This window comes from Chiloscyllium punctatum, chromosome 18 (genome assembly GCF_047496795.1).
Source record: "Chiloscyllium punctatum isolate Juve2018m chromosome 18, sChiPun1.3, whole genome shotgun sequence".
Taxonomy (NCBI): Eukaryota; Metazoa; Chordata; class Chondrichthyes; order Orectolobiformes; family Hemiscylliidae; genus Chiloscyllium; species Chiloscyllium punctatum.
Window position 1 is genome coordinate 92,603,860 of NC_092756.1, and position 26,104 is coordinate 92,629,963.

Consider the following 26,104-nt stretch of genomic DNA (forward strand, 5'->3'; position numbering starts at 1 on the left):
ACTGAGCCACCGCGCCATCGAGGTGAGGTGATGAGCAGGTAGGGTCTGTACCCACTGCAGTTCAGAAGAACAACAAGGTGATCTTACTGAGATGCACAAAGTGCTGAGAGGTCTTGACAGGGGAGACGCTGAGAGGATTTTTCCCTTCATGAATGAGTTCCGATCTCGGGGAGACAGTTTAAAACAACGTTGGACTCTCAATGAAGGGAGTGATTTTATTTGCTCAGAGGTTGGCTGCTCTGTGGAGTTCTCTTCCTCAGACAGCAATGGGGGTTGCCTCGTTGAATCTATTCAAGGCTGAGGTAGGCAGCTTTGTAACTGAGAGAGCAAGCTAACATTTCGAGTCTAGATGAACAGCTTGCTCTCTCTCCATGGATGCTGCCTGACCCACTGTGATCTCCAGCATTTTGTGTTCTCAGTACAGATTCCAGCATCTGCAGCAACTTACTCCGAGTTTGGTAACTGACGTGGGGAGTTACTGGGGAATAGGCTGATGAACCCACGACCTTATTCTGTTCCCTGCCTGTCGTGAGGAAATATTGGGGATATTGTCTGGAACATGCTGCCAGGGGTGGTGGGGGGGGCAGACACAATGGGGGCGTATAAGGGGCTTTTAAACAAGCACATGAACATACAAGGGATGGAGGGATATGGACCAAGGGCAGGATTAGTTTAATTTGGTGTCATGTTCAGCACAACATGGTGGGCCGAAGGGTCTCAGCTGACCACGCCAATGATGCCAGCATCCCCCAAATAAAAACATCCGCTTACAAAGCAATATGCCAAGATGCTAAACCCTACCTAGGCCCCAGCCAGACAGCATGGTCAGAAATGATAAATAGGCCATGGGGAGGGTGCACAGGAGCTTTATGGAAATCTGCCCAGGGATGGCGACGTTCCAAGTTCTGGGAAGCTGGAAGATTCTTCTAGGAGACTGTGTGTCACAGTTCACTTGGGAGAGGGATCTGGGTTGCTGTGGTAACACACCCTTTCCTCCCAGTCGGACATTGACCACAGAGGCTCCAACATCACGTGTCTGAGCAGGATCTGCCCTGCTGTTACTGCCCACCGACAGTGTGTGCCAGAGGGACTGGCAGGTCAACACTGACCGTGTCTGACCCCCGTGTCATTGACAGGGCCTTCCTTGGCCATTGGGTTTTGGGTTTGGGCGTGAACCCAGGGCTGCTGGCTAAGAGGCAGGAACACTACCCATGGACCTTCTTCACCAAGTGACTGGAGAGACTGAAACAGCGCAGGCGCTTTGATAAAGGTGGGCAAGGTGAGGGAGGAGGAAAATGAACGGTGGAACAGGCTCAAGGGGGTCAATGGCCTACTCCGGTTCCCTTGAGACTGCGGAGAAAGCTGCTACCCGTTGCAGAAGGGCTGGTCACCAGATTCAAAACAGAAATGTCCACAGAGCCACAGGGAATCACTGGGCAGCTCTCCCGAAGGGCTGGCACAGCTACTGTGGGCCAGCTGTTGTACTGCGCCATGAACTGGGGCCCATTCCTTTGATCGGTGGCATTGCCCTGTATCTGCCACTGATGCCCCAGAAGAGGGAGAGGCCGACTGATCCACCCCCAACCCCTTCAGGGCGCGTTCGATCTGCTCCTCCCCCCCGCCCCTCGCTCTGCCAACTGCGTGTGGCACCCCAGCCAGAACAGCGTGCGTGGCATCGCAGAGGAAGATAATGACCGCTCTGTCCAGTCTTACCTTTCGCCCCTCGCAGCACAAAACCGAACCCTTCACTGTCTCTTTTCTGCAGCAGGACTGTCTTCTCTTTAATGATGTAGTCACTGCAAAAAGGGAGAGAGCAAAAACCGGCATTACAGAGCTTGCAAAAAATTCCTTTTCCATCCGCCTTGCCACAAGAACACCAGGGATAGCAGCAGGAGAAGACCACTCAGCCCATCCATTGGTCAGTCAATAAGATCATCTGACTGAGGACTCAGCTCCATTTTCTTGTCTGCCCCCTCCAAACCCAAGTGAATCTGTACAGTCCAGCCTTGTATACATCCAATGGCCCCCAGTTCCTGCTCCGGGAAAGAATTCCAAAGGCTAACGACCCTCTGAGAGATAAAGTTCCTTATTATCTCTGCTCTAAGTGGGAAATCTCTTATCAGTAAACTAGTTCTGGGTCCTGAAATAACTCAATGGAGGCCAGTATCCCATCACCAAGTCACCCTTTATTTCCACAGGGAGAGTCCTTGACACTGATCCAGCTCCCTCAGAGCCAGCTCTCAGAGTGAACAGAACCTCTGACACTCTTGTTCGTTTCTGTCAGCCAGGGCTCCCTGAATGGAACAGATTAACAGTCCCAATCAGGGAACTCAGATTCTGGATGTAGGTTTACTCGCTGGAAGGTTCATTTTCAGACGTTTCGTCACCATGCTAGCTAACATCATCAGTGAGCCTCCATATGAAGCACTGTTGATGATTCCTGCTTTCTATTTATATGTTTATAAACATACCGCGTATGGTGACGAAACGTCTGAAAATGAACCTTCCAGCTCAGCGAGCAAAACTACATCCAGAACCTCAACCTGAGCCACAAATCTTCTCAAAACTCATTAACTCAGATTTTATTAAGTCCAGCTGACTGACCTCCTTACAATCCTCACAAATCCCTCTCCATCTTGGGAAACATCCACCTCAAAGATACCCTGGCACGGCATCTCAATATCATACTGCCTTCAATTGGAACATGCCCCATGCTTCAAACTCCACTGAGTCCAGATCCAACCTTTCTACATGGCCCTTCACCCGGGGAATCAGTCCAATGAACCTTCTATGAAATGCTTTGAGTGTACAGAGTACACTCAATCTTTAGTACAGAGATCAAACAGGGCTCCAAATGTAACCTCACCAACACCCTGCACTGTTTTAGCAAGACTGTCCCATTCTATCCTCCTTGTGAAAGAAAAGCTAATCCTCCACTTGCTTTCTGAGCTCATAGAATCCCTACAGTGTGGAGACAAGCCATTTGGCCCTCCAAAGGGTAACCCACCCAGATCCATTCCCCTACTGCTCTACATTTACCCCTGACTAATGCACCTAACCTACACATCCCTGAACACTGTGGGCAATTTAACACGGCCAATTCACCCTAACCTACACATCTGTGGATTGTGGGAGAAAACAGGAGGAAACCCACGCAGACTCGGGGAAAATGTGCAAACTCCACACAGTCACCTGAGGGTGGAATGAAACCCAGGTCCCTGGCACCGTGAGGCAGCAGTGCTAACCACTGAGCTACCGTACCGCCCATAAAATACTTGCTAACCTTTCGCAATTCTAATATATGGACACACAAATCTCATTATGCTGCAAAATTCTCAATGTCTGCCTGCCCTTGAGCAACATAGAATGGCATGGTGGCTCAGTGTTTAGCACTGCTGCCTCACAGCACCAGGGACCCAGGTTCAAATCCAGACTGTGTGTGGCGATTACACATTCTCCCTGCGGGTGCGTGGGCTTCCTCCCACAGTCTGAAGATGTGTGTTTTAGGGTGGATTGGCCATGGGAAATGCAGAGTCACAGGGGTTGGGTGGGATGCCCTTCAAAGGGGTGGTGTGGACTTGATGGTGTGAATGGCCTGCTTCCACACTGTGGGGATTCTACGATTTGAACATCCTGTTCTTTCATTCTTTCCCTGAAGTGGACATCCTCACATCACAATCCGATTTTCTGTCCCCGCACTTAATCAATACACTCAGTGAGAGGCCGGGAGCCTAATCCCAGGATTTATGCCAACACTCTGAGCAGCAGGTTTCAAAGGGAGCAGGTGAAAAAGGGTCTCACCTTCCAACCACGCCCCCAGGACCCCTTTTTTTCATCAAAGTTGCAAAATTAAAATTGAACTTCACTCTTGAAGTTGAATTTCGAAAACAGAAGAAGCATTATCTCCCACCCTCAGACCCCAGTAGCTGCCAATGATCTATTAACATGTTGCCTGTGCGTTGTTCTCAAATGGGGCCCAACATTATTGACAGTAAGCTGCCATTATCGAACTAACTTTCTTTCCACTACAGCCATCGTAAGGGCAAAAACATTCACATCATAGAATTCCCTACAGTGTGAAAGCAGGCCATTCAGCCCTTTGAGTCTACACTGACCCTCCGGTGAGCATCCCACCCCTGGAGCCCCACATTTCCCATGACTGACCCACCTAGCCAGCACACTATATGTGCAATTTTCCCCATGGCCAATCCACCCTCACCTGCACACGTTTGGACAGTGGGAGGAAACCCACGCAGACACGGGGAGAATGTGCAAACCCCACACAGTCACCTGAGGGTGGAATCGAACCTGGGACCCTGGTGCTGCGAGGCAGCAGTGTGAACACTGAGCCACCATGCCACACCCCTCATCATGTGACATACCACACCAATTAGCTTCTATCAGTCTCTAACATGGAAGCCTGATGCGAGGTCCTAATTCCACTAGACTCCCACCACCCTTTCCAACTTCCGACTTCCAGGAAGGTTAAAAGGAAACCAGGAAAACTTGCAAATGTTGTATTGTGGTTCAACTTGTCTTTTATATCTCACAACAGCGCTCTGGTATGAGCTGCATCTTCATTTCCAATTATCACTGCTTTTATTCATTGATTTATTCCCCACCCTTGCACGGTGGCTCAGTGGTTAGCACTACTGTCTCACAGCACCAGGGACCCGGGATCGATTCCCACCTCAGGTGTCTGGCTGTGTGGAGTTTGCACATTCTCCCCATGTGTTCCCTCCGGGTGCTCCAGTTTCATTCCAAAGATGTGCAGGTTAGGGTGGATTGGTCGTGGGAAATTGCCCGTAGTATTCAGGGATGTGTAGGTTAGGTGCATTAGTCAGAGGGAAATGCAGAGTAATAGGTAGGGGAATGGATCTGGGTGGGTTACTCTTTGGAGGGGTGGTGTGGAATTGTTGGGCCGAATGGCCTGTTTCCACACTGTAGGGATTCTATGATGATCTGGGTTGCAAAGGATGTCAACTTTGAAGCGAAGACACACAATATCGTCAATTCCAACGTTCCCACTCGTTCTCTCTCCACACAGTCCTCCATATGGGGCATTGCCTGGTATTCTGCAGTACCCCAATCTCAACAACAACAACTTGCATTCATGTCGAGTCTTGAGCTTAGTGGCACATCATAAGCCCTGCCAGGGGAGCACACGCCAAACTAGATTTGACATCAACTCACACAGGGAGGCATTCGAACAGATGACCCATCACTCCACTGGAGAGGTCAGTTTTACGCAGTATCTCAATGGAGGGGGAGAGAAAAGGGGAAAGAGCATGAAAGAGAGTGAGTGGGAAAGGAAAGAGGGGAGGGGAGAGACAGTGAGTGACAGAGCATGAGAGACAGACAGTGGGGAGGAGGGAGAGAGAGAGGAGGGGAGAGTGTGAGCGAGAGAGCATAAGAGACAGACAGTGGGGAGGAGGGAGAGAGAGAGGAGGGGAGAGTGTGAGCGAGAGAGCATAAGAGACAGACAGTGGGGAGGAGGAAGAGAGAGAGGAGGGGAGAGTGTGAGCGAGAGAGCATAAGAGACAGACAGTGGGGAGGAGGAAGAGAGAGTGAGTGAGTGAGAGAGGGAAAGCATGAAAGAGAGAGAGAGTGAGAGAGCATGAGAGACAGGCAGTGGAGGGGGGAGAGAGTGGGTGAGTCAGAGAGAGAGAAAAAGCATGAAAGAAAGAGAGAGTGAGTGAGAGAGAGAAAGCATGAGGGAGGAAGAGTGAGAGAGACAGAGAGAGTGAAAGCAAGTGAGAATGAGACAGTGAGTGAATATGAGTGAGAGAGTGAGTGAGAGAACAACAAGGAGGTCTACGCTGAGAATCCAAGCTTTAAATAATGCAGTGTGTTTTGCAACATGCCTGAATTTGAGAAACGCAGTGCTACATAGACGGGGTGATGGTGGCACTATGGTAATATTGTTGGATTAATAATCGAGACGCCCAGGATAACGGTGGAGAGGCACAGGTTCAAATCCTGACACAGTAGCTGATGAATTGTAAATCCAATTAATAACTTTGGGAAGTAAAGCCTGTCTGAGTACTGGTGACCATGACAGTTATCATCAGTTATAAAAACCCATCTGCTAAACCTCCTCCAGGCCTTTATGTTAAGTTTTCTGTGTTCTGTAATGGAATATAGGCATCAGCTATTCCGTAATTACCCAAAGGGCAGTAAAGAGTCAACCACATCACTGTGGGTCTGGAGTCACATGTAGGCCAGACTGGGTAAGGACTGCAGATTTCCTTCCCTAAAAGACATTAGTGGTAATTGTCATGGTCACCATTACGGAGTTGCAGAGTTTAAATTCTACAAGCCAGCCTGTTCTATGTCCTCAGAATACAGCCTGGGCATCTAGCTTACTGTTCCAGTGACATTGCCACTACACCTCCTGTTTCCTGGGCAACATCTCTGCCTCAGTCTTGCTGCAGTGCCCCAGTGATACTCAGTGCAGGCTGGAGGGGCAGCACCTCACTTCCCACTCAGGGACTCCACAGCCTTCTGGACTCAACATCAAGTTCAACAATTTTAGGGTTTGAGGCACCTCCTCCCATGTCCTGACCCCAACTGCCCCACACCGGGCCTTGTTATCACATGGTCTGCTATTACACATACAACCCACTAACAGTCCCCATTAGTACCCATTCATTCTCCCAGGCCGATTGTTACCCTCTCCTTTGTCTGTCCAACTGTTCTTCTCTGCCTTTGGGCTCTATCCCCACCCATCGTTTTCTCATTACACCTCCCCCCACCCTATCTTCTCCATATAAATGGACATGTTCCTAGCTACCATCAGTTCTGAGGATCACTCGACCCAAAACGTTAACTTTGCTTTCTCTCCACAGATGCTGCCAGACCTGCTGAGTTTTTCCAGTAACTTGTGTTTTTGTGTTCTGGTACTGTTTGCCCAGAGGCTTTGGCATCAAGGTATGGCCAGCGAGTCATACGCATCCCTGTTTATTCTCGAGAAGGGGTTGATGGGTCTGATTACAGACACATTACGGTCCGTGTCTTGGAATCATAGAATATTCCAGTCCAGAGAAGGCCATTTGGTCCATTGTGTCTGTACTGGCTCCCGAAAGAGCTACCCAGCTAGTCGCACTCTCCAGCCCTATCTCCACAACCCTTTGACTTCAATCCTTTCGGATATATATCCTGCTCTCTCTTGAAACCTCCTGTGGAATCAGCCTCCCTCACTCTCCCAGGCAGCGCATTCCAAATCCTAACAACTCTCTGCATGTAGACGTTTCTCCTGATCTCACTCTGAGCTCTCTTGCTGACAGTGCCATTATCCTCCATTGCCACATTGAACCACACTGCAAATTGGAGGAGCAGCGCCTCATCTTCCACCTGGGCAGCCTACAGCCCGGAGGACTCAACACTGAGTTCCCCAATTTCAAATAAGCTCTCTTCCCAACCCCCGACTCCCTTCCCCCCTCCCCCTCCCTTCCACTGCTCCCTGTCACCAAGCGGATCTAACCCCTCCCATTGACCAACTAGGTTGTAACCTCAATCTGTCTTCACCTATCCCCGCCACCTTCCTTTATCTGCAGCTCCCCCACAGCCAACCCCCAGTCCTGAGGAAGGGTTACACCCGAAATATCGACTTCCCCACCTCCTGATGCTGCCTGCCTTGCTGTGTTCCCCCAGCCTCCTGCCTGTCCCTCCTGATGCTGCCTGCATTGCTGTGTGCCCCCAGCCTCCTGCCTGTCCCTCCTGATGCTGCCTGCCTTGCTGTGTTCCCCCAGCCTCCTGCCTGTCCCTCCTGATGCTGCCTGCCTGGCTGTGTTCCCCCAGCCTCCTGCCTGTCCCTCCTGATGCTGCCTGCCTTGCTGTGTTCCCCCAGCCTCCTGCCTGTCCCTCCTGATGCTGCCTGCCTTGCTGTGTTCTTCCAGCCTCCTGCCCATTTATTCTTTTTGACAGTTTGGAAATTGTGACCCAAGTTATTGACATACCAGCTAATGCAAACAGAATATCCTTCTTTACCCTGTCAAAACTGTTCATAACTGTGAACATCTCAATAAGGTCACTTCTCCAACTCAATCTCTCTGAACTTTCCTTGTATCTAAAATCCCTCATTCCTGGCATCGTTCTCAAAAATCTCCTTTGAACACTCCCCAGGGCCCCATGACAGAAATGTCGCTCGGTAGAAAGTACCAACATTTTGAATCAGTGAGTGAATAAAGAGTGGCGTATTTCCAAGTCAGGATGGTGAGTGGCTTGGAAGAGAACTTGCAGAAGATAGTGTTGCCATCCCCTTGTCCTTCTGGATCACAGGTTTGGAAGGTGCTATCAAAGCAGATTTGGTGTGTTGCCACTGTGTGACAGTGCAGAAGGGACTGAGCATTGACCATATTGGCTGAGTTACTGATAAACAAGTCAGGCTTTCCCTCAGCCGTTCTGCAGAAGGAGCGCTGCACCATCTGAGGTGAGTGTTTCCGTAAGAGGCGTTAAACCAAGGTCTCTCCTAAATAGACGTAACAGATTCTGTGAGACCCCTTCCCTGTACAACAGGATAGCTGACTGCTGTATCCTGGCTAATGTTTATCCCCCGATCAAAATCTAACAGCATATCTACTCAGGATCACATCACTGTTTGTGGGAGCTTGCTGTGCATAAACTAGAGGCTCTCTTTCCTGCAAATGTGACACTTTGAAAATAACAATTACTCTAAAGGTGCTTTGGGACATCCTGAGATAGTGGCGGTGCTACGGAAATTCAAGGACCTTGTTTCTTTAACTTCCATTGGCTCTCTTTCCACGCTTCTCCAATTACCACCTGTGGGATCTTGCTGTGCACAAATGGCTTGCCATAAATTCCCTGCGTTAACGCAACTTGCATTTATATAGCTGCTTTAATGTGGTGTCATGTTCTCGCACTTTGCACAGTCGTAACAATCAATCAAGATTTGACACCAAGTTATAGAATCATTGAGTTCTACAGCACGGAAACCGACCCTTCAGTTCAACTCATCCAAGCTGACCAGATATCGTAAGATAACCTAATCCCATTTCCCAGTATTTGGCCTACATCTCTCTAAACCCTTCCTATTCATATACCCATCCAGATCCCTTTTAAATGTTGTAATTGCACCAGCCTCCACCTCTTCCTTTGGCAGCTCATTCCATACAGGCACCACCCTCTGTGTGAAAAAGTTGCCCCTTAGGTTCCTTTTAAATCTTTCCCCTCTCACCCTAAACCTATACCCTCTGGTACTGGACTCCCCCACCCCGGTGAAAAGACCTTGTCTCTTGACCCTATCCATGCCTCTCCTGATTTTATAAACCTCTATAATTTCCACCCCCCCCACCCAACACACAAGCTTCACCTAAGGAGATCCTGTAACAGGTGACCCGAACTTCAGCCAAAGAGGTCAGTTATTACGGAGTGTGATGAAGAAGGAAAGGGAGTCGGGCTGATGGAGTGGTGCAGTGAGGGAACTCCCAGGTTTTGGGGCAGGCAGACGTATGGGATATCCATCGTTTCTGAATTTCCACTCGGATTCAATCAGTATCCTGACTTGGGAACACATCCCCCATTCCTTTACTGTCACTGATATGTTGAAGTCACGGACTCCTTCTCTAACAGCACCCTGGAGGCACTGAAACCATGGGGCAGCTGGGGTTCAAGATTCACTATCACTTCCCAAGGACAACTTGTGATGGACAATAATGACCCATATCCCAGTGAACGACCAACCAAAGTTCCCCTCCAAGTCATCACCATTCTGACTTAGAGTTATAGATTTGGAGGTGTCGGTGTTGGACTGGGGTGGACAAAGTTAAAAATCACACAACACCAGGTTTTAGTCCAACAGGTTTAATTGGAAGCACTAGTTTTCGGTTCACCACGTGATGAAGGAGCGGCGCTCCGAGAGTTAGTGCTTCCAAATAAACCTGTTGGACTGTAACCTGGTGTTGTGTGATTTTTAACTTAAGAGCTATCGAGTCACACAGCACGACAACAGACCCTTCGGTCCAACCAGTCCATGCTGACCATAATCCCAAACTAAACTAGCCCTACCTGCCTGGTCCTGGCTCATATACCTCCAAACCTTTCTTATTCATGTATTTATCTAAGTGTCTTTTAAACATTTTAACTACCCGCATCCACCACTTCCTCTGGAAGTTCATTCCACACACAAACCACCCTCTGCATTAAAAAAAATTGCCCCTTGTGTCTTTATAAATCTTTCTCCTCTCACCTTGAAAATATGTCCCTAGTCTTGAAATCCCCCACTCTAGGGAATAGACACTTACCATCCACCTTATCTACGACTTACATGATTTTATAAACGTCTATAAGGTCACCCCTCAACCTCCTATGCTTCAATGAGAGAAAGTCCCAGACTATCCAGTCTCTCGTTATATCTCAAACCCAGAAACATGCCGGTAAATCTCTTTTGTACCCTCTCCAGATTAACAACATGCTTCCTGTAACAGGGCGACCAGAACTGGACACGTGGAAATATATTGCTGTTCCTTCAGAGTCACTGGGTCGTAATGTTGGAATTCCCTCCCTATGGGCATTGTGGGTCCAAGTACAGCAAAGAAAATGCAGCAGTTCAAGAAGGCAGCCCACCACCACCTTCTCAAGGGGCATCTAGGGACAGGCAATAAATGCTGGGACCACCCAGTGATGCCCCATTGTCTGTCAAGTGGTGTCAGCTGGGTAAAATATCAACAGGAAACTGACATCCATTTGAACCGATGGTTTCCCGAATAGACTAGGTTTGCGGAATTGCAGTGATCTCAGGGATGGTGCTAGATGTGAAAAACTCGGAGAAGTTTTGAGGTTAGTACACATGCAAGTGTTTTTCTCCTCTCAGACTGGCAAAGTTCCATTTCCCCCCACAAGTAGATGCTCTTTCTTGCGAATGCGATGGCTTCCTATTTTTCAACGCTCAGAGTGAAGTGAGAGAAATGTCAGCAGGCACGAGAAAACACAACAGAGATTTATACTCCAGCCGGAATATCCACTACAGCTGCCGAGATCACAATGCTAAAAATTTCTCATCCGTACAATTTTCCTGAACCTTGTTATAACCCCCTAAATTTCCAACTGAAGAGACCACGCTGAAAGTTTCTGAGTACCGTTCTGTCATCCCCATGGTGATGCTGCAGTGTCATTATTGGTGAAATGTTGTAATTATAGTGTGGTGTTTACATACATTTTCTATTGTAAATGTGGACAGAGCGATTTGTAATGAGGTAAAGTTAGATTGACTTTAAAATGGGGATGAAACGTTAAGTTGGCACGGTGGTTCAGTAGTAAGCACTGCTGCCCCACAGTGCCAGGGACCTGGGTTCAATTCTACCCTGTGTGGAGTTTGCACATTTTCCCCATTGTCTGTGTGAGTTTCCTCCGGGTGCTCTGGTTTCCTCCCACAATCCAAAGATGCGCAGGTTTGGGTGGATTGGCCAATAGGAAATTGCCTGTAGTGTCCAGGGATGTGCAGGCTAGATGGGTTAGCCACGTGGGGTTACAGGGATGGGGTGGTCTGGGTGGGATGCTGTTCGGGGGGGTTAGTGTGGACTCAATGGCCAGCTTCCACACCGTTGAGATTCTATGACTGTCTGCTGTGTTCCCTGCCTCTGTTGTACAAGGCCACTCAGAGATTCACTGAGAAAAGATCAGCAACCCATCTGCTGGATAATGAGCCGAGATATTTCAAATTTCTTTAGCATTCGGAGTCACACAGAAGAGGAGAAATGGGCCGTTCGGCCCATCAGGGCTGGGCCAACTCTTTGTGCTGTCCTGTCAGTTCAGGCCCTGTTCTTTCACCGCAGTCCTGAAAGACCTTCACTTTTCAAGTGCAGACCCAATTTCCATCCGTGCTCCCCCTTCCCCACTCAACCCCCGGCTGGATGATACAGAAATCATGGAATCCCGAGAGTGCAGATGGAAGCCATTCAGCCCATCAAGTCTGCACCAACCCTCCGAAGGGAATTCCACCCTAGCCCAGTTAACCCACCTAGACTGCACATCATGGGGCAATTTGGCACGTCCAATCCACATGCATGCCCACGCTCTTTGCCCACTGCATACAGATTCCCTGAGGCAGAACATTTGACCATCTTGTGGCCAAATTCCCACAAACAGTCAACATTCCGTGTGGGACGTGACAGTGAGGACCAGAATCAATAAGACCATGTGAGGAATTAGTAGACCATGCTCCTTCCTGACCACTACCAATGGGTGCCTGGGAAAGATGCCAGTGTGGGGACAGTAGTAACCAATACATCCAGATCTTTCCCTGAAGTAGAGGGCAAAGGTCGGGCCTCCCACTGAGAATACTGGGAATAGTTTTGGACCCTTTGGCTAAGGCAAGACATGTTGGCATTGCAGGCAGTCCAGAGCAAGGTCATAAGTACGGAGGGACTGTCTTAGGTGGCGATGTCAATGGATCAGGCCTGGAGTTTAGAAGTATGAGAGGTGACCTTATTGAAACATATAGGGTTCTTAGGAGACTGGTCAGGGGTAGATGGTTGTAGGAGAGTCTTGGACCAGAAGGGCCTAATCTCAGAGTAAGGGCTTGCACCTCTAAGACAGAGACAATGAGGAACTTCTTCTCTCTGCAGAATTCTTAACCACAAAGGACAGTCGAGGCTGGGGCATTGAATATATTCAAGGCTGAGATTGGTTTTTATTCAGTAAGGGAATCAGGGGTTATGGGGAAAGGGCAGGTATTATCAGATCAGCTGTGATCTCATTGAATGGTGTAACAGACTCAATGGGCTGAATGACCTACTTCTGCTTGTCCCTAACATCTGGGTCAGAAACATCCAACCAGCTCCTGAAACAGCGGTGTGTCTCCCACCGGGAGAGAAGCAAGATCCCGATTCCTCAACACCCAACATATCTTCACTTCTTACAATTTCAGGTTGGTCAAAGGAGTTGGTAACATGGAGGAGAAATTCTTTCCTCTGGTGAAGGTATTCACAATAACAGGACTGTTCAGAGGGCAGGAAGCAAGGAATTAGAAAGACAATTGGTCAGTGCATTGAGTATAGAAGTTGGGAGGTCATGTCATGGCTGTACAGGATATTGGTGAGGCCACTTTTGGAATACTGCATTCCATTCTGGTCTCCCTGCTATAGGAAGGATATTGTTAAACTCAAAAGGGTGCAGAAAATATGGTGTTACCAGGGTTGGAGGGTTTAAGCTATCGGGAGAGGCTGAATAGGCTGAGGTTATTTTCCCTGGAGCATCGGAGGCTGAGGGATGATCTTATAGAGGTTTATAAAATCACGAGGGGAATGATTTGGAGGTGCGGGTGTTGGACGAGGAGTACAAAGTTAAAAATCACACAACACCAGGTTACAGTCCAACAGGTTTAGTTGGAAGCACTAGCTTTTGGAGCGATGCTCCTCCATCAGATGGTTATGGAGTCGCTCCAAAAGCTAGTGCTTCCAAATAAACCTGTTGGATTATAACCTGGTGTTGTGTGATTTTTAACTTAGAGGGGCATGGATAGGGGAAGGACAGCTCTATAATTCTGTGAACGTTGACCTTTCTTGCGAGAGAGATAGAGAGAAATGGGAGAAGTGTTACAATAGCTATACCGGGTGTTGGTGACAGGGGAGATGCTGAGAGCACAGTTCCTCGTGTGGGGCACTTTAAAATGGATTTCCCATTTCAAACAGAGATGAGGAGGAATTTCTTCCCACACAATTCTCATTCATCACAGAATTGCAGAATTAAGTTGTGGAGTTACAGAGATGTACAGCACAGAAACAGACCCTTCAGTCCAACTCGTCCATGCTGACCAGATATCCTAAATTAATCTAGTCCCATTTGTCAGCACTTGACTCATATTCCTCTAAACCCTTCCTATTCATAAACCCATCCGGATGCCTTTCAAATGCTGTAATTGTACCAGCCTCCAACACTTCCTCGAGCAGCTCATTCCATACACGCACCACCCTCTGTGTGAAAAAGCTGCCCCTCAGGTCCCTTTTAAATCTTTCCCCCCCGTCACTAATTTGAAAGGACCAATAGTGACTGCCTTTGTGTCTTTCCTGGGGGAAATGTACTGGAATATCTTTATGATCTTCAGAAGCAGAAGGAGGAGTCGGCCATTTCCTTCCTTAAGCCTTCTCTGCCTATCAGTAGAATTACAGCTCACCTGATTGTGTTCAATGTCCTCCCGAACCCTTCACTCCCTCATCAATCCAACCTCTCACTAACTCAGCATTCAGTACATTCAGTGATCCCAGCCTCCACTGCTCTCTGGGGAAGAGAATTCAAAACGCGAAGATGGATTGGCAAATTCAGGACTGTTCTCTTTGGAACGAAGAGATTGGACCGAGATTTCAAAATCGTGTTTGGGATGGCGAGAGTAGATAGGTCGAAGCTGCTCCCGTTGCAAAAGGAAAAAGGGCGAGATGCCTTAGGTTTCAGGTGACACGCAAACGACGCAAGGGTAAGGTGGGAAAAGTCTTTTTCACTCGGCAAGTAGTTAGGGTAGAGAATACGCTGCCTGGGAATGAGGTATTGGATCAACATTTGGATTGAAGTGGTGTTCAGGGAAATGGGGAGAGGCACAAGGGAATAGAACTGGAGTAGGCACCATCGGCCAAATGGCCTCCTTCCGGCCTGTAACGATTAGTGTTCAGGGCGTTGAGCATAGGACTTGGATATCATGTTGCAGCTGTACAGGACATTGGTTCGGCTACTTTCAGAATGCTGCGTTCATTTCTGGTCTCCCTGCTTTGCAAAGAATTTTGTGAAATTGAAAGGGTGCAGGAAAGATTTACAAGGATGTTGCCGGAGTTAAAGGGTTTGAGCTATAGGGAGAGGCTGAACAGGCTGGGGCTGTTTTCCCTGGAGCATTGGAGCCTGAGGGGTGACCTGATAGAGGTTTATAAAATCATGAGGAGCATGGATAGGAAAATAATAGACAAAGTCTTTTCCCTGGGGTCGGGGAGTCCAGAACTAGAGGGCATAGGTTTAGGGTGAGAGGGGAAAGATATAAAAGGGACCTAAGGGGCAACTTTTTCACCCAGAGGGTGGTACATGTATGGAATGAGCTGCCAGAGGAGGTGGTGCAGGCTGGTACAATTACAACTTTTAACAGGCATCTGGATGGGTATATGAATAGGAAGGGTTAGAGGGATATGGGCCAAGTGCTGACAAATGGGACTAGGTTAATTTAGGATATCTGGACGGCATGGATGAGATGGACCGAAGGGTCTGTTTCCGTGCTGTACATCTCTATGACTCTATGCACACTTGAATATATCATTGCAATACAGTGTTCCCAAAATATTACTGATAAGTTATTTGTCACAGGGTCAAGAGACAAGTGGATTGAAAACAGAAATATTTTGGATCTATGGTTTCCAATGATTCCCAACCCTAGGGATGTTCCTCACTACGTCTGGATCGGGTGCAAACTCATTCAATGAGATTGATCTTCACTGGTTGGTGAACAACTCCACTACCATTACACAATGGGACATTCAGGATAGTAGATGGTGTTACCATCACTGAAACCCCCATCCCTAACCATCCAGAAGGTTTTCACTGACCAGCATCTCAACAGGACCAACTATATCATCACAAGAGCAGGTCAGGGGTGAGGAACTGAGTGATAAGGAAGACCCCTCCTCGCTCCCCCAATGACAAGCCCATTGCCTACAAGACATAAGTTAGCAGTGTAATAGAATCCTCCCTTTGACCTGGAGGCTGCAGCCTCAACAACACTCAAGAAGCTTGACACCATCCAGACCACAGCAGCCTGTTTGACTGGCACCACACCCACCAGTTGCAGCATCCACTCCCCCCACCAGCGATGCACAGGGGCTGTCATGTACACCATCCACATCTCACCAAGGCTCCTTCGACAGCACTTCCCAAACCCACTCTACCACCTTGAAGGACAAAGACGACAGATACATGGCGGCACCATCAACTTCAAGTTCCCCTTCAAACCTAACGCCATCCTGACTCAGAAACACGTCGGCTGTTCCTTCACCGTCGCTGGGTCAAATTCCTGGAACTTGCCCCGAATAGCACTGTGGGTGTCCCTAACTCTTCCCACAATACTCAAAGGCTTGCAGCGGTTCAACAAGACAGCTCACTATCGCCTTCTTCAGGGCCATGAGGGTGTGAGCAATAAACCCATCAGGGCATGTCAACCTGCTTGGAAGATTTACATCTGGGATGGATACATATCCTCGTGATATAAGGGGCAGATTCCCTTCCTGAAAGAGTATTGGGTGAGTTTTTCAACATGATGGTTGTCACAGGCACCATTACTGAGATAAGTTTTTAATTCCAGACTTATTTATTGGATTTAATTTTATCAGCTGGAGCCTGGTGGGATAGCAACCGCTGTCCCCCAGAGCATTGGCCAGGAGTTACTAGTCCAGAGACATTGCCACTACGCAATTACACCTCCAATGTTATGGAAGAGCACACAAATCCACGCAGTAGGGTGTGGACAGACAACGCCATGAGGGGGTGAGGGGAAAAGAGACCAACTAGCTCAAAGATCAAGTTCAGTCAGAAGTCAGCATTGATATGAAGACACTGAATGTGTGCTCACAACAAGAGCCATCGCTTGCCTTTAAGTAGCACCTTTCACTGATGAAGTTTCACCAGTGACTCACCATGTCCATAACAGGCCAACAATCCGATATGCAATCAATGGGTATTCTCTCACACCTGGCTTGGCATTTTTAAAAGCAGCCTGCAATTAGATATTCGAGGGAATATATAGGGTATCAGGGAGTTAGGGAATAAGGGAGTTAGGGTATCGGGGAGTTAGGGTATCGGGGAGTTAGGGTATCGGGGAGTTAGGGTCTCAGGGAGTTAGGGGATAAGGGAGTTAGGGTATCGGGGAGTTAGGGTATCGGGGAGTTAGGGTATCGGGGAGTTAGGGTATCGGGGAGTTAGGGAATAAGGGAGTTAGGGTATTGGGGAGGTAGGGTATCGGGGAGTTAGGGTATCGGGGAGTTAGGGTCTCAGGGAGTTAGGGTCTCAGGGAGTTAGGGGATAAGGGAGTTAGGGTATCGGGGAGTTAGGGTATCAGGGAGTTAGGGTATCAGGGAGTTCGGGTATAAGGGAGTGAGAGTATAAGGGAGTTAGGGTATAAGGGAGTTAAGGTATCAGGGTGTTAGGGTATCGGGGAGTTAGGGTATAAGAGAGTTAGGGTATGGGGGAATTAGGGTATCAGGGAGTTAGGGTATCAGGGAGTTAAGGTATCAGGGAGTTAGGGTATCGGGGAGTTAGGATAACAGGGAGTTAGGGTATCAGGGAGTTAGGATATCGGGGTGTTAGTGTAAAAGGGAGTTAGAGTATCAGGGAGTTAGGGTATCGGGGAGTTAGGGTATCAGGGAGTTAGGGTATCGGGGAGTTAGGGTAACAGGGAATTAGGGTATCGGGGAGTTAGGGTAACAGGGAATTAGGGTATCGGGAGTTAGGATATCGGGGTGTTAGTGTAAAAGGGAGTTAGAGTATCAGGGAGTTAGGGTATCGGGGAGTTAGGGTATCAGGGAGTTAGGGTATAAAGGAGTTAGGATATCGGGGAGTTAGGGTATCGGGGAGTTAGGGTATCAGGGAGTTAGGGTATAAAGGAGTTAGGATATCGGGGAGTTAGGGTATCGGGGAGTTAGGGTATCAGGGAGTTAGGGTATAAAGGAGTTAGGATATCGGGGAGTTAGGATATCGGGGAGTTAGGGTATCAGGGAGTTAGGGTATCGGGGAGTTAGGATATCGGGGAGTTAGGATATCGGGGAGTTGGGATATCGGGGAGTTGGGGTATCAGGGAGTTAGGGTATCGGGGAGTTAGGGTATCGGGGAGTTAGGATATCGGGGAGTTAGGGTATCGGGGAGTTAGGGTATCAGGGAGTTAGGGTATCAGGGAGTTAGGGTATCAGGGAGTTAGGGTATAAAGGAGTTAGGATATCGGGGAGCTAGGATATCGGGGAGTTAGGGTATCGGGGAGTTAGGGTATCGGGGAGTTAGGGTATCGGGGAGCTAGGGTATAAAGGAGTTAGGATATCGGGGAGTTAGGGTATCGGGGAGTTAGGGTATCGGGGAGTTACGGTATCGGGGAGTTAGGGTATCGGGGAGTTAGGGTATCGGGGAGTTAGGGTATCGGGGAGTTAGGGTATCGGGGAGTTAGGGTATCAGGGAGTTAGGGTATCGGAGTATTAAGGTATCGGGGAGTTGGGTATCGGGGAGTTAGGTTATAAGGGAGTTAGGGTATCAGGGAGTTAGTGTATCGGGGTGTTAGGGTTTCGGGAAGTTAGGGTATCAGGGAATTAGGGAAGAAGGGAGTTAGGGTGACAGGGAGTTAGGGGAACATGGAGTTAGGGTATCAGGGACTTAGGGTATCGGGGACTTAGGGTATCGGGGAGTTAGGGTATTGGGGAGTTAGGGTATCAGGGAGTTAGGGTATCAGGGAGTTAGGGTATCAGGGTGTTAGGGTATCAGGGTGTTAGGGTATCAGGGAGTTAGGGTATCAGGGAATTAGGGTATCAGGGAGTTAGGGTATCGGGGAGTTAGGGTATCGGGGAGTTAGAATATCGGGGAGTTAGGGTATCGGGGAGTTAGGGTATCGGGGAGTTAGGGTATCGGGGAGTTAGGGTATCAGGGAGTTAGTGTATAAGGGAGTTAGGGTATCGGGGAATTAGGGTATCAGGGAGTTAGGGTATCGGGGAGTTAGATATCGGGGAGTGAGGGTATCGGGGAGTTAGTGTATAAGGGAGTTAGGGTATCGGGGAGTTAGGGTATCAGGGAGTTAGGGTATCAGGGAGTTAGGGTATCGGGGAATTAGGGTATCAGGGAGTTAGGGTATCGGGGAGTTAGATATCGGGGAGTTAGGGTATCGGGGAGTTAGTGTATCAGTGAGTTAGGGTATCGGGGAGTTAGGGTATCAGGGAATTAGGGTATCAGGGAGTTAGGGTATCGGGTGTAAGGGTATCGGGGAGTTAGGGTATTGGGGAGTTAGGGTATAAGGGTGTTAGGGTATAAGGGAGTTAGAGTATAAGGGAGTTAGAGTATAAGGGAGTTAGGGTATCAGGGTTTAGGGTATTGGAGTGTTAAGGTAACAGGGAGTTAGGGTATTGGGGAATTAGGGTATAAGGGAGTTAGGGTATAAGGGAGTTAGGGTATTGGGGCATTAGGGTATAAGGGAGTTAGGGTATCGGGGAGTTAGCGTATTGGGGAGTTAGGGTATCAGGGGGTTCGGGTATCCGATAGTTAGGGTATCGGAGTGTTAAGGTAACAAAGAGTTAGGGTATCAGGGAGTTAGGGTATAAGGGAGTTAAGGTATCGGGGAATTAGGGTAATAAGGGAGTTAGGGTATCAGGGAGATAGTGTATAAGGGAGTTAGGGTATCAGGGAGTTAGGATATTGGGGGGTTAGGGTAACAGGGAGTTAGGGTATCGGGGCGTTAGGGAATCGGGGAGTTAGGGTATAAGGGAGTTAGGGTATAAGGGAGTTAGGATATCGGGGAGTTAGGATATCGGGGAGTTACGGTATCGGGGAGTTAGGGTATAAGGGAGTTAGGATATCGGGGAGTTAGGATATCGGGGAGTTAGGCTATAAGGGAGTTAGGGTCTCGGGGAGTTAGGGCCTCGGGGAGTTAGGGCCTCGGGGAGTTAGGGTCTCGGGGAGTTAGGGTATAAGGGAGTTAGGGTATCGGGGAGTTAGGGTATCGGGGAGTTGAGGAGCTATTTAAAGGAGATGACAGAGGTAGAGCGCATCCCCGAGCTTGGGGGGCTGACACGCCAGTATGACTGTGAATGAGCGAGTGATTAAAGTCAGGGGTGTTCCGAATTTAATGAGCACAGGGGCCTTCAGGAATTGTTGGTGAGGGATGGGTGCTTGGGGTGTGGGTGGGCGTGGCGGAGGCACTTGACTCTCACGATGGTAATTTTGAAGTGGACGTGTTGCTTTACTATGGATTGGTGATGGAAGAGGGGTTTGGTGAATGAGCTGTGATGGGACATAATGCTTGGTCCAATTGGTTATTCCACAGTTGCTACCTGCAACCCATTGCTGTGCATGTACATGTGAATCACTCATCGACATCCCCAGATGGCACCACCTCACACCCACAGTGCACCAACGCACAGACTGGCGACTCCAGATGGGCTACGGGGGGGGAAAGACACTCACCTACCTCCCCTCAAAGTCCCCAGCTTATCACTCTCACACTCGCTTCTGGCTGTCTGAGGCAAAAGTTGAACGAGGAGCACACTCAAGATGCTCACACAACATACTTGCACACACGTACGCTCTGACAGGCAACACGTGTGCACACTATCCGAGCACGTCTACACACACTCACTCAAAAATCACAGGATCAATGGTCATGGGGAAAAGGCAGGACAATGAGGTTGAGGAACATCAGCTGTGATCAAGTGGCAGAGAAGATGGGCTGAATAGCCTAATGCTGCTCCTGCATCTTAGATACACATTCTAACACACGTACACACAGCTGATACACAAACCTACACACCTAACATGTACACAACCAACACATGGACACACAGCTGATATGGATACACCCATAAAACCTACATACCTAACACATATACATTACCAACACATGGACACTTTCCCAATGGACATACATTCCCAATGGACATACACACCCACACATCTACACAGACAGAGCAAACACCTATCTGTATACACGCCAGCACATACATGCACACATGTAGGTGCATGTGGACATTCATGTATGTGTACATACAAAAGGCATCTAAATCATGTACACAATCAATATATGTACATAACACATGTACACACATTTGATACGTATACACACACAGCACATACACACATGGATACACACGGATGTGTGTGTGATGCACACACACACACACAAGTGTATGCATTTCACACACATACAGATATATGTCAAACATACACACACATATATACACACAGACGCGCGTGCGCAGTTAACCCTGACAGTCTTCTCAATCATTAAATTATTTCCAGTCTAAAGGCCTATTTTCTCTCCCTCTCTCTTTCTCTCATGGAGACCTCTTCCTCACCTAACCACCTCCCCTCCCCCCCGCCCCCCACCCCCCAACTCCTTCCCACCCCAACCCCTACTCCCCAACCCCTAACACCACCTCCCCTCCCTCCCTTTCGGTATAATCCCTCTAGTCACTTGCTGTACACTCTGGTGAATGATCAGTCAATGAAAAGCGAATGCACTCATTCAGATTGTAAATGTGAATGCAGAGCTCTGCGACGCAGGTTCTGAATGGGGAGGGGGGGGGGGTGGGGGGGAGGAGGGCTGATGGGGTGGGTTGGGGAGGATTCCTGAGACTGGGCATAAACAGAAAGAGAGGGAGGGAGGGAGGAGAGTGCGCTGGAGACCGAGAATGAATGAAAGTAATCAGTAGATAAATCAGCAAGTGAATGGAGTGTTTAGACACAAGTCTTTGCATTAAGACTCTAGGCCTCTCTCTGAAAAAAGCCAGGCCCTTGCCCTAATACAGACAAGCATGTTCCTGTCACACAGCAGAGGAGAGCTCCCTCACTTCCTTGCAGTAATATTTTTACCTGTAGATGTACCAGATACTTCTCCTACGGGGACCCAGAACAGGCCAGCTGGAGGAGAACTGAGAATGCATCCCTCCGTTTCCCAGGTCCATGTCTGTAAGTCAGCCCTCTGCACAGAGACTGAGCACTGGTCCAACATTCTACCGCTTCTTCAAGAGCTGCGAGCAGACTGAGAGTGCAGCGTGTGAGAGACACCGGCAGCAGAGGCAGCACTAAGCAGCTAAGCTAACACACACAGCTTACTCACATCATCGCGGTCCATACGAACATGCACAGCCTCCTCAGAGGCAGCAATCCCATCAGGAGCACGCAGGGAGACTGACTGACGGACGGACAGACTGCCTGCCTCACCAGCAGCCCAGCAAAACACAGAGAATGAGCATTATCAGAGAGAGACAGAGACAGAGGGAGAGAGAGAGAGAGAGATAGAGAGGGGGAGAGAGAGATAGGGAGGGGGAGAGAGAGACACACACACATAGACACACACAGATAGAGAGACACAGAGATAGAGACACACACACAGATAGAGAGACACAGAGAGAGACACACACAGATAGAGAGACAGAGAGAGACACACACAGAGACACAGTAGAGAGACACAGAGACAGAGAGAGGCACATACACAGATAGAGAGACACAGAAAGAGAAAGACACAGAGATAGAGAGGCACACACACACAGATAGAGATACAGAGAGAAAAAGATAGAGAGAGGCACACACACAGATAGAGACACAGAGAGATAGAGACACACAGATAGAGAGAGATAGAGAGAGACAAAAAGATAGATGCACAGAGAGAGATTAAGAGAGAAAGACAGAGGGAGAAAGAGAGAGTTAGAGAGACACAGAGAGGGATTGAGAGACACACAGGGAGATAGAGAGAGACACACACACAGATAGAGAGACACAGAGATAGAAAGAGAGATATACAGAGACAGATAGATGCAAAGAGAGAGACACCAACAGAGACAGGCAGACAGAGAGAGATAGAGACAGACAGAGAGAGATAGAGACTGAGAGACAGACAAATAGACAGAGTATCACAGAAAGAGAGAGTGAATGACAGATAGAGAGAGACTGAGTCACAGAGAGACAGAGGGGCAGACTGAGATAGGGACAGAGAGAGACAGAGTGTCATAAAGAGAGTGTGACTGACAGAGAGAGACAGATAGAGATACAGGGGAAGTGTCACAGAGAGGGATAACTGACAAAGAGATAGAGAAAGAGACAGAGAGAGACAAAGGGAAAAGGGGACTGAGAGAGAGTGTGACTGACAGAAAGAGAATGAGATGGAGAGAGTGATAAAGACAGAGAGACAATGACAGGCAGAAAGGGAGAGAGACTGAGAGAGACAGACAGAGAGAGAGACAGAAAGAGCATTTGTCAGAGAGAGAGAGAGAAAATGATAGGCAAAGACAGACAAATAGATAGATATACATAAAATGAGACAGACAGAGAGAGAGAGAGATAGACAGAGTGACAAACAGAACAAGGGGACAAGGAGAGTGACAGAGACAGAAAGAAATTGAGGGACTGAGAAAGAGAAAGATTCAAAGAAAAAATAGAGAAAGAAACAATAAGGGAAAGAAAGTGATAGAGAGAATGACAGACAGAAATACAGTGAGATACAGACACAAGGGCATATTGGGAGAGACAAACAGATACAAAGACAGAGAGTGAACGAGGGGAAGGAAAGAATGTTAGAACAGAGTTACAATGAGAGAGACAGACAGGAATGAGAGAGAGAGAAACGAGACACAGATAGCAGAGAGAGAGAGAGAGAGAGAGAGAGAAACCAGAGGAGAGACACAGATCAGAAAAGAGATAAACAGAGAGAGACACCAAGATAACATTAGAAAAGTAAGGCCAGACAGTGAGATCAAATGAAGAAAGATGGCAGATACGGAGAAAGATCCAAAGCGGGAGAAAGTAGAGGAAAGTGCTGTTGTATCTAACAGCTGGTGTTGATCTCAGGGTGAAACAACTTAGTAACTGAGTGAAAAATCATCAAAACCAAACAGTGTGATATCCAGAACGGAGAAGGAAGATTTGCACTAATCACTTACACCAAACTCAATCCTGAGACCACAAGCAGCACACCACAATAAAACATTACTGGCACAAAATACTCTATACATTAACACAATCCCAGAAAGCCAGACAGTAGGTTAAAGAAGACAATACAAATATCCAGAAACTAATCACATGGTGAGAAAATATGAAATAGTATATCCCAGATAGTTTAAAAACCATTCATTAGAGCAGAATTAACAAGACAAAGTCTTCACCAAGGAAATAGTCACTAATATTCACCATCACATCACTCTGTCACCAATATTCACCATCAAAACACCCTGTCACCAATATTCACCATCACATCACCCTGTCACCAATATTCACCATCACAACGCCCTGTAACCAATATTCACCATCACATCACCTTGTCATTAATATTCACCATCAAAACACCTTCTCACTAATATTCACCATCACATCACCCTGTCACCAATATTCACCATCACATCACCCTGTCACCAATATTCACTAGCAAAGCGCCCTGTCACCAATATTCACCAGCACATCACCCTGTCATTAGCATTCACCATCACATCACCCTGTCACCAATATTGACCATCACAACACCCTGTCACTAATATTCATGATCACAACGCCCTGGCACCAATATTTACCATCACAATACCCTGTCACTAACATTCACCATCCCAACACCCTGTCACTAATATTCATGATCACAACACCCTGTCACTAATATTCACCATCACATCACCCTGTCACCAATATTCACTAGCAAAGCGCCCTGCCACCAATATTCACTCGCACATCACCCTGTCATTAATATTCACTATCACAACTCCCTGTCACCAATATTCACCATCACAATGCCCTGTTATTAATATTCACCATCACAACACCCTGCCACCAATATTCAGCAGCACATCACCCTGTCACTAATATTCACCATTACAACACCCTGTCACTGACATTCACCATCACAGCGCCCTGTCACTAATATTCACCATCACATCACCCTGTCACCAATATTCACCATCACAGCGCCCTGTCACTTACATTCACCATCACAACACTCTGTCACTAACATTCACCGTCACAACACATTGTCACTAATATTCATCATCACATCACCGTGTCACCAATACTCACCATCAAAACACCCTGTCAACAATATTCAACATCACATCACTTTGTCATTAATATTCACCAGCGCAACACCCTGTCACTAATTTTCACCATAACATCACACTGTCACCAATATTCACCATCACATCACCCTGTCACTAACATTCACCATCACATTACCCTGTCACCAACATTCACTATCACAACCCCCTGTCATTAATATTCACCATCACATCACCTGTCACCAATATTTACTATCACAACCCCCTGCCATTCATACAAACCATCACATCACCTGTCACCAATACTCATCATCAAAACACCCCGTCACTAATATTCACCATCACAACACCCTGTCAATAACATTCATCCTAACATCACCCTGTCACCAATACTCACCATCACAACACCCTGTCACCAACATTCACTATCACAACACCCTGTCACTAATATTCACCATCTCAACACCCTGTCAATAACATTCACCCTAACATCACCCTGTCACCAATACTCACCATCACAACACCCTGTCACCAACATTCACTATCACAACACCCTGTCACTAATATTCACCATCTCAACACCCTGTCAATAACATTCACCCTAACATCACCCTGTCACCAATACTCACCATCACAACACCCTGTCACTAATATTTACCATCACAACACCCTGTCACTAATATTCACCATCAAAACACCCTGTCATTAATATTCACTATCACAACACCCTGTCACTAACATTCACCCTCACAACACCCTGTCACTACTATTCACCATCACAACACCCTGTCACCAACATTCACCATCACAACACCGTTACCAATATTCACCATCACATCACTTTGGCATTAATATTCACCAGCACAACACCCTGTCACTAATGTTCACCATAACATCACACTGTCACCAATATGCACCATCACATTACCCTGTCACTAATATTCACCATCACATCACCCTGTCACCAATATTCACCATCACAACCCCCTGTAATTAATATTCACCATCACATCACCTGTCACCAACATTCACCATCACAACCCCCTGCCATTCATACTAACCATCACATCACCCGTCACCAATATTCACCATAACATCACCCTGTCACTAATATTCACCATCACATCACCCTGCCACGAATACTCACCATCACATCACCCTGTCACCATTATTCACCATCGTATCACCTCCCACTAATATTCACCATCACATCACCCTGTCACCAATGTTCACCATCACAACACCCTGTCATTAATATTCTTCATTACAACCCCCTGCACTAATATTCACCATCACATCACCCTGTCACCAGTATTCACCATCACATCACCCTGTCACTAATATTCACCATCACATCACCCTGTCACCAGTATTCACCATCACAACCCCCTGCCATTAATACT

At 47.8% G+C, this 26,104-nt stretch overlaps 1 protein-coding gene across 4 annotated transcripts in view; it reads right to left on the reverse strand.

The window, feature by feature from the left end:
- Positions 1 to 26,104, reverse strand: part of LOC140489334 (SH3 and multiple ankyrin repeat domains protein 1-like) — a 431,419-nt gene that overhangs the window by 84,808 nt on the left and 320,507 nt on the right. For all 4 annotated transcript variants that reach the window (XM_072588776.1, XM_072588774.1, XM_072588775.1 and 1 more), the window contains one exon: positions 1,714 to 1,796. In XM_072588776.1, the coding sequence (XP_072444877.1) occupies positions 1,714 to 1,796 (83 nt within the window). The remainder of the gene's footprint in view (positions 1 to 1,713; positions 1,797 to 26,104) is intronic.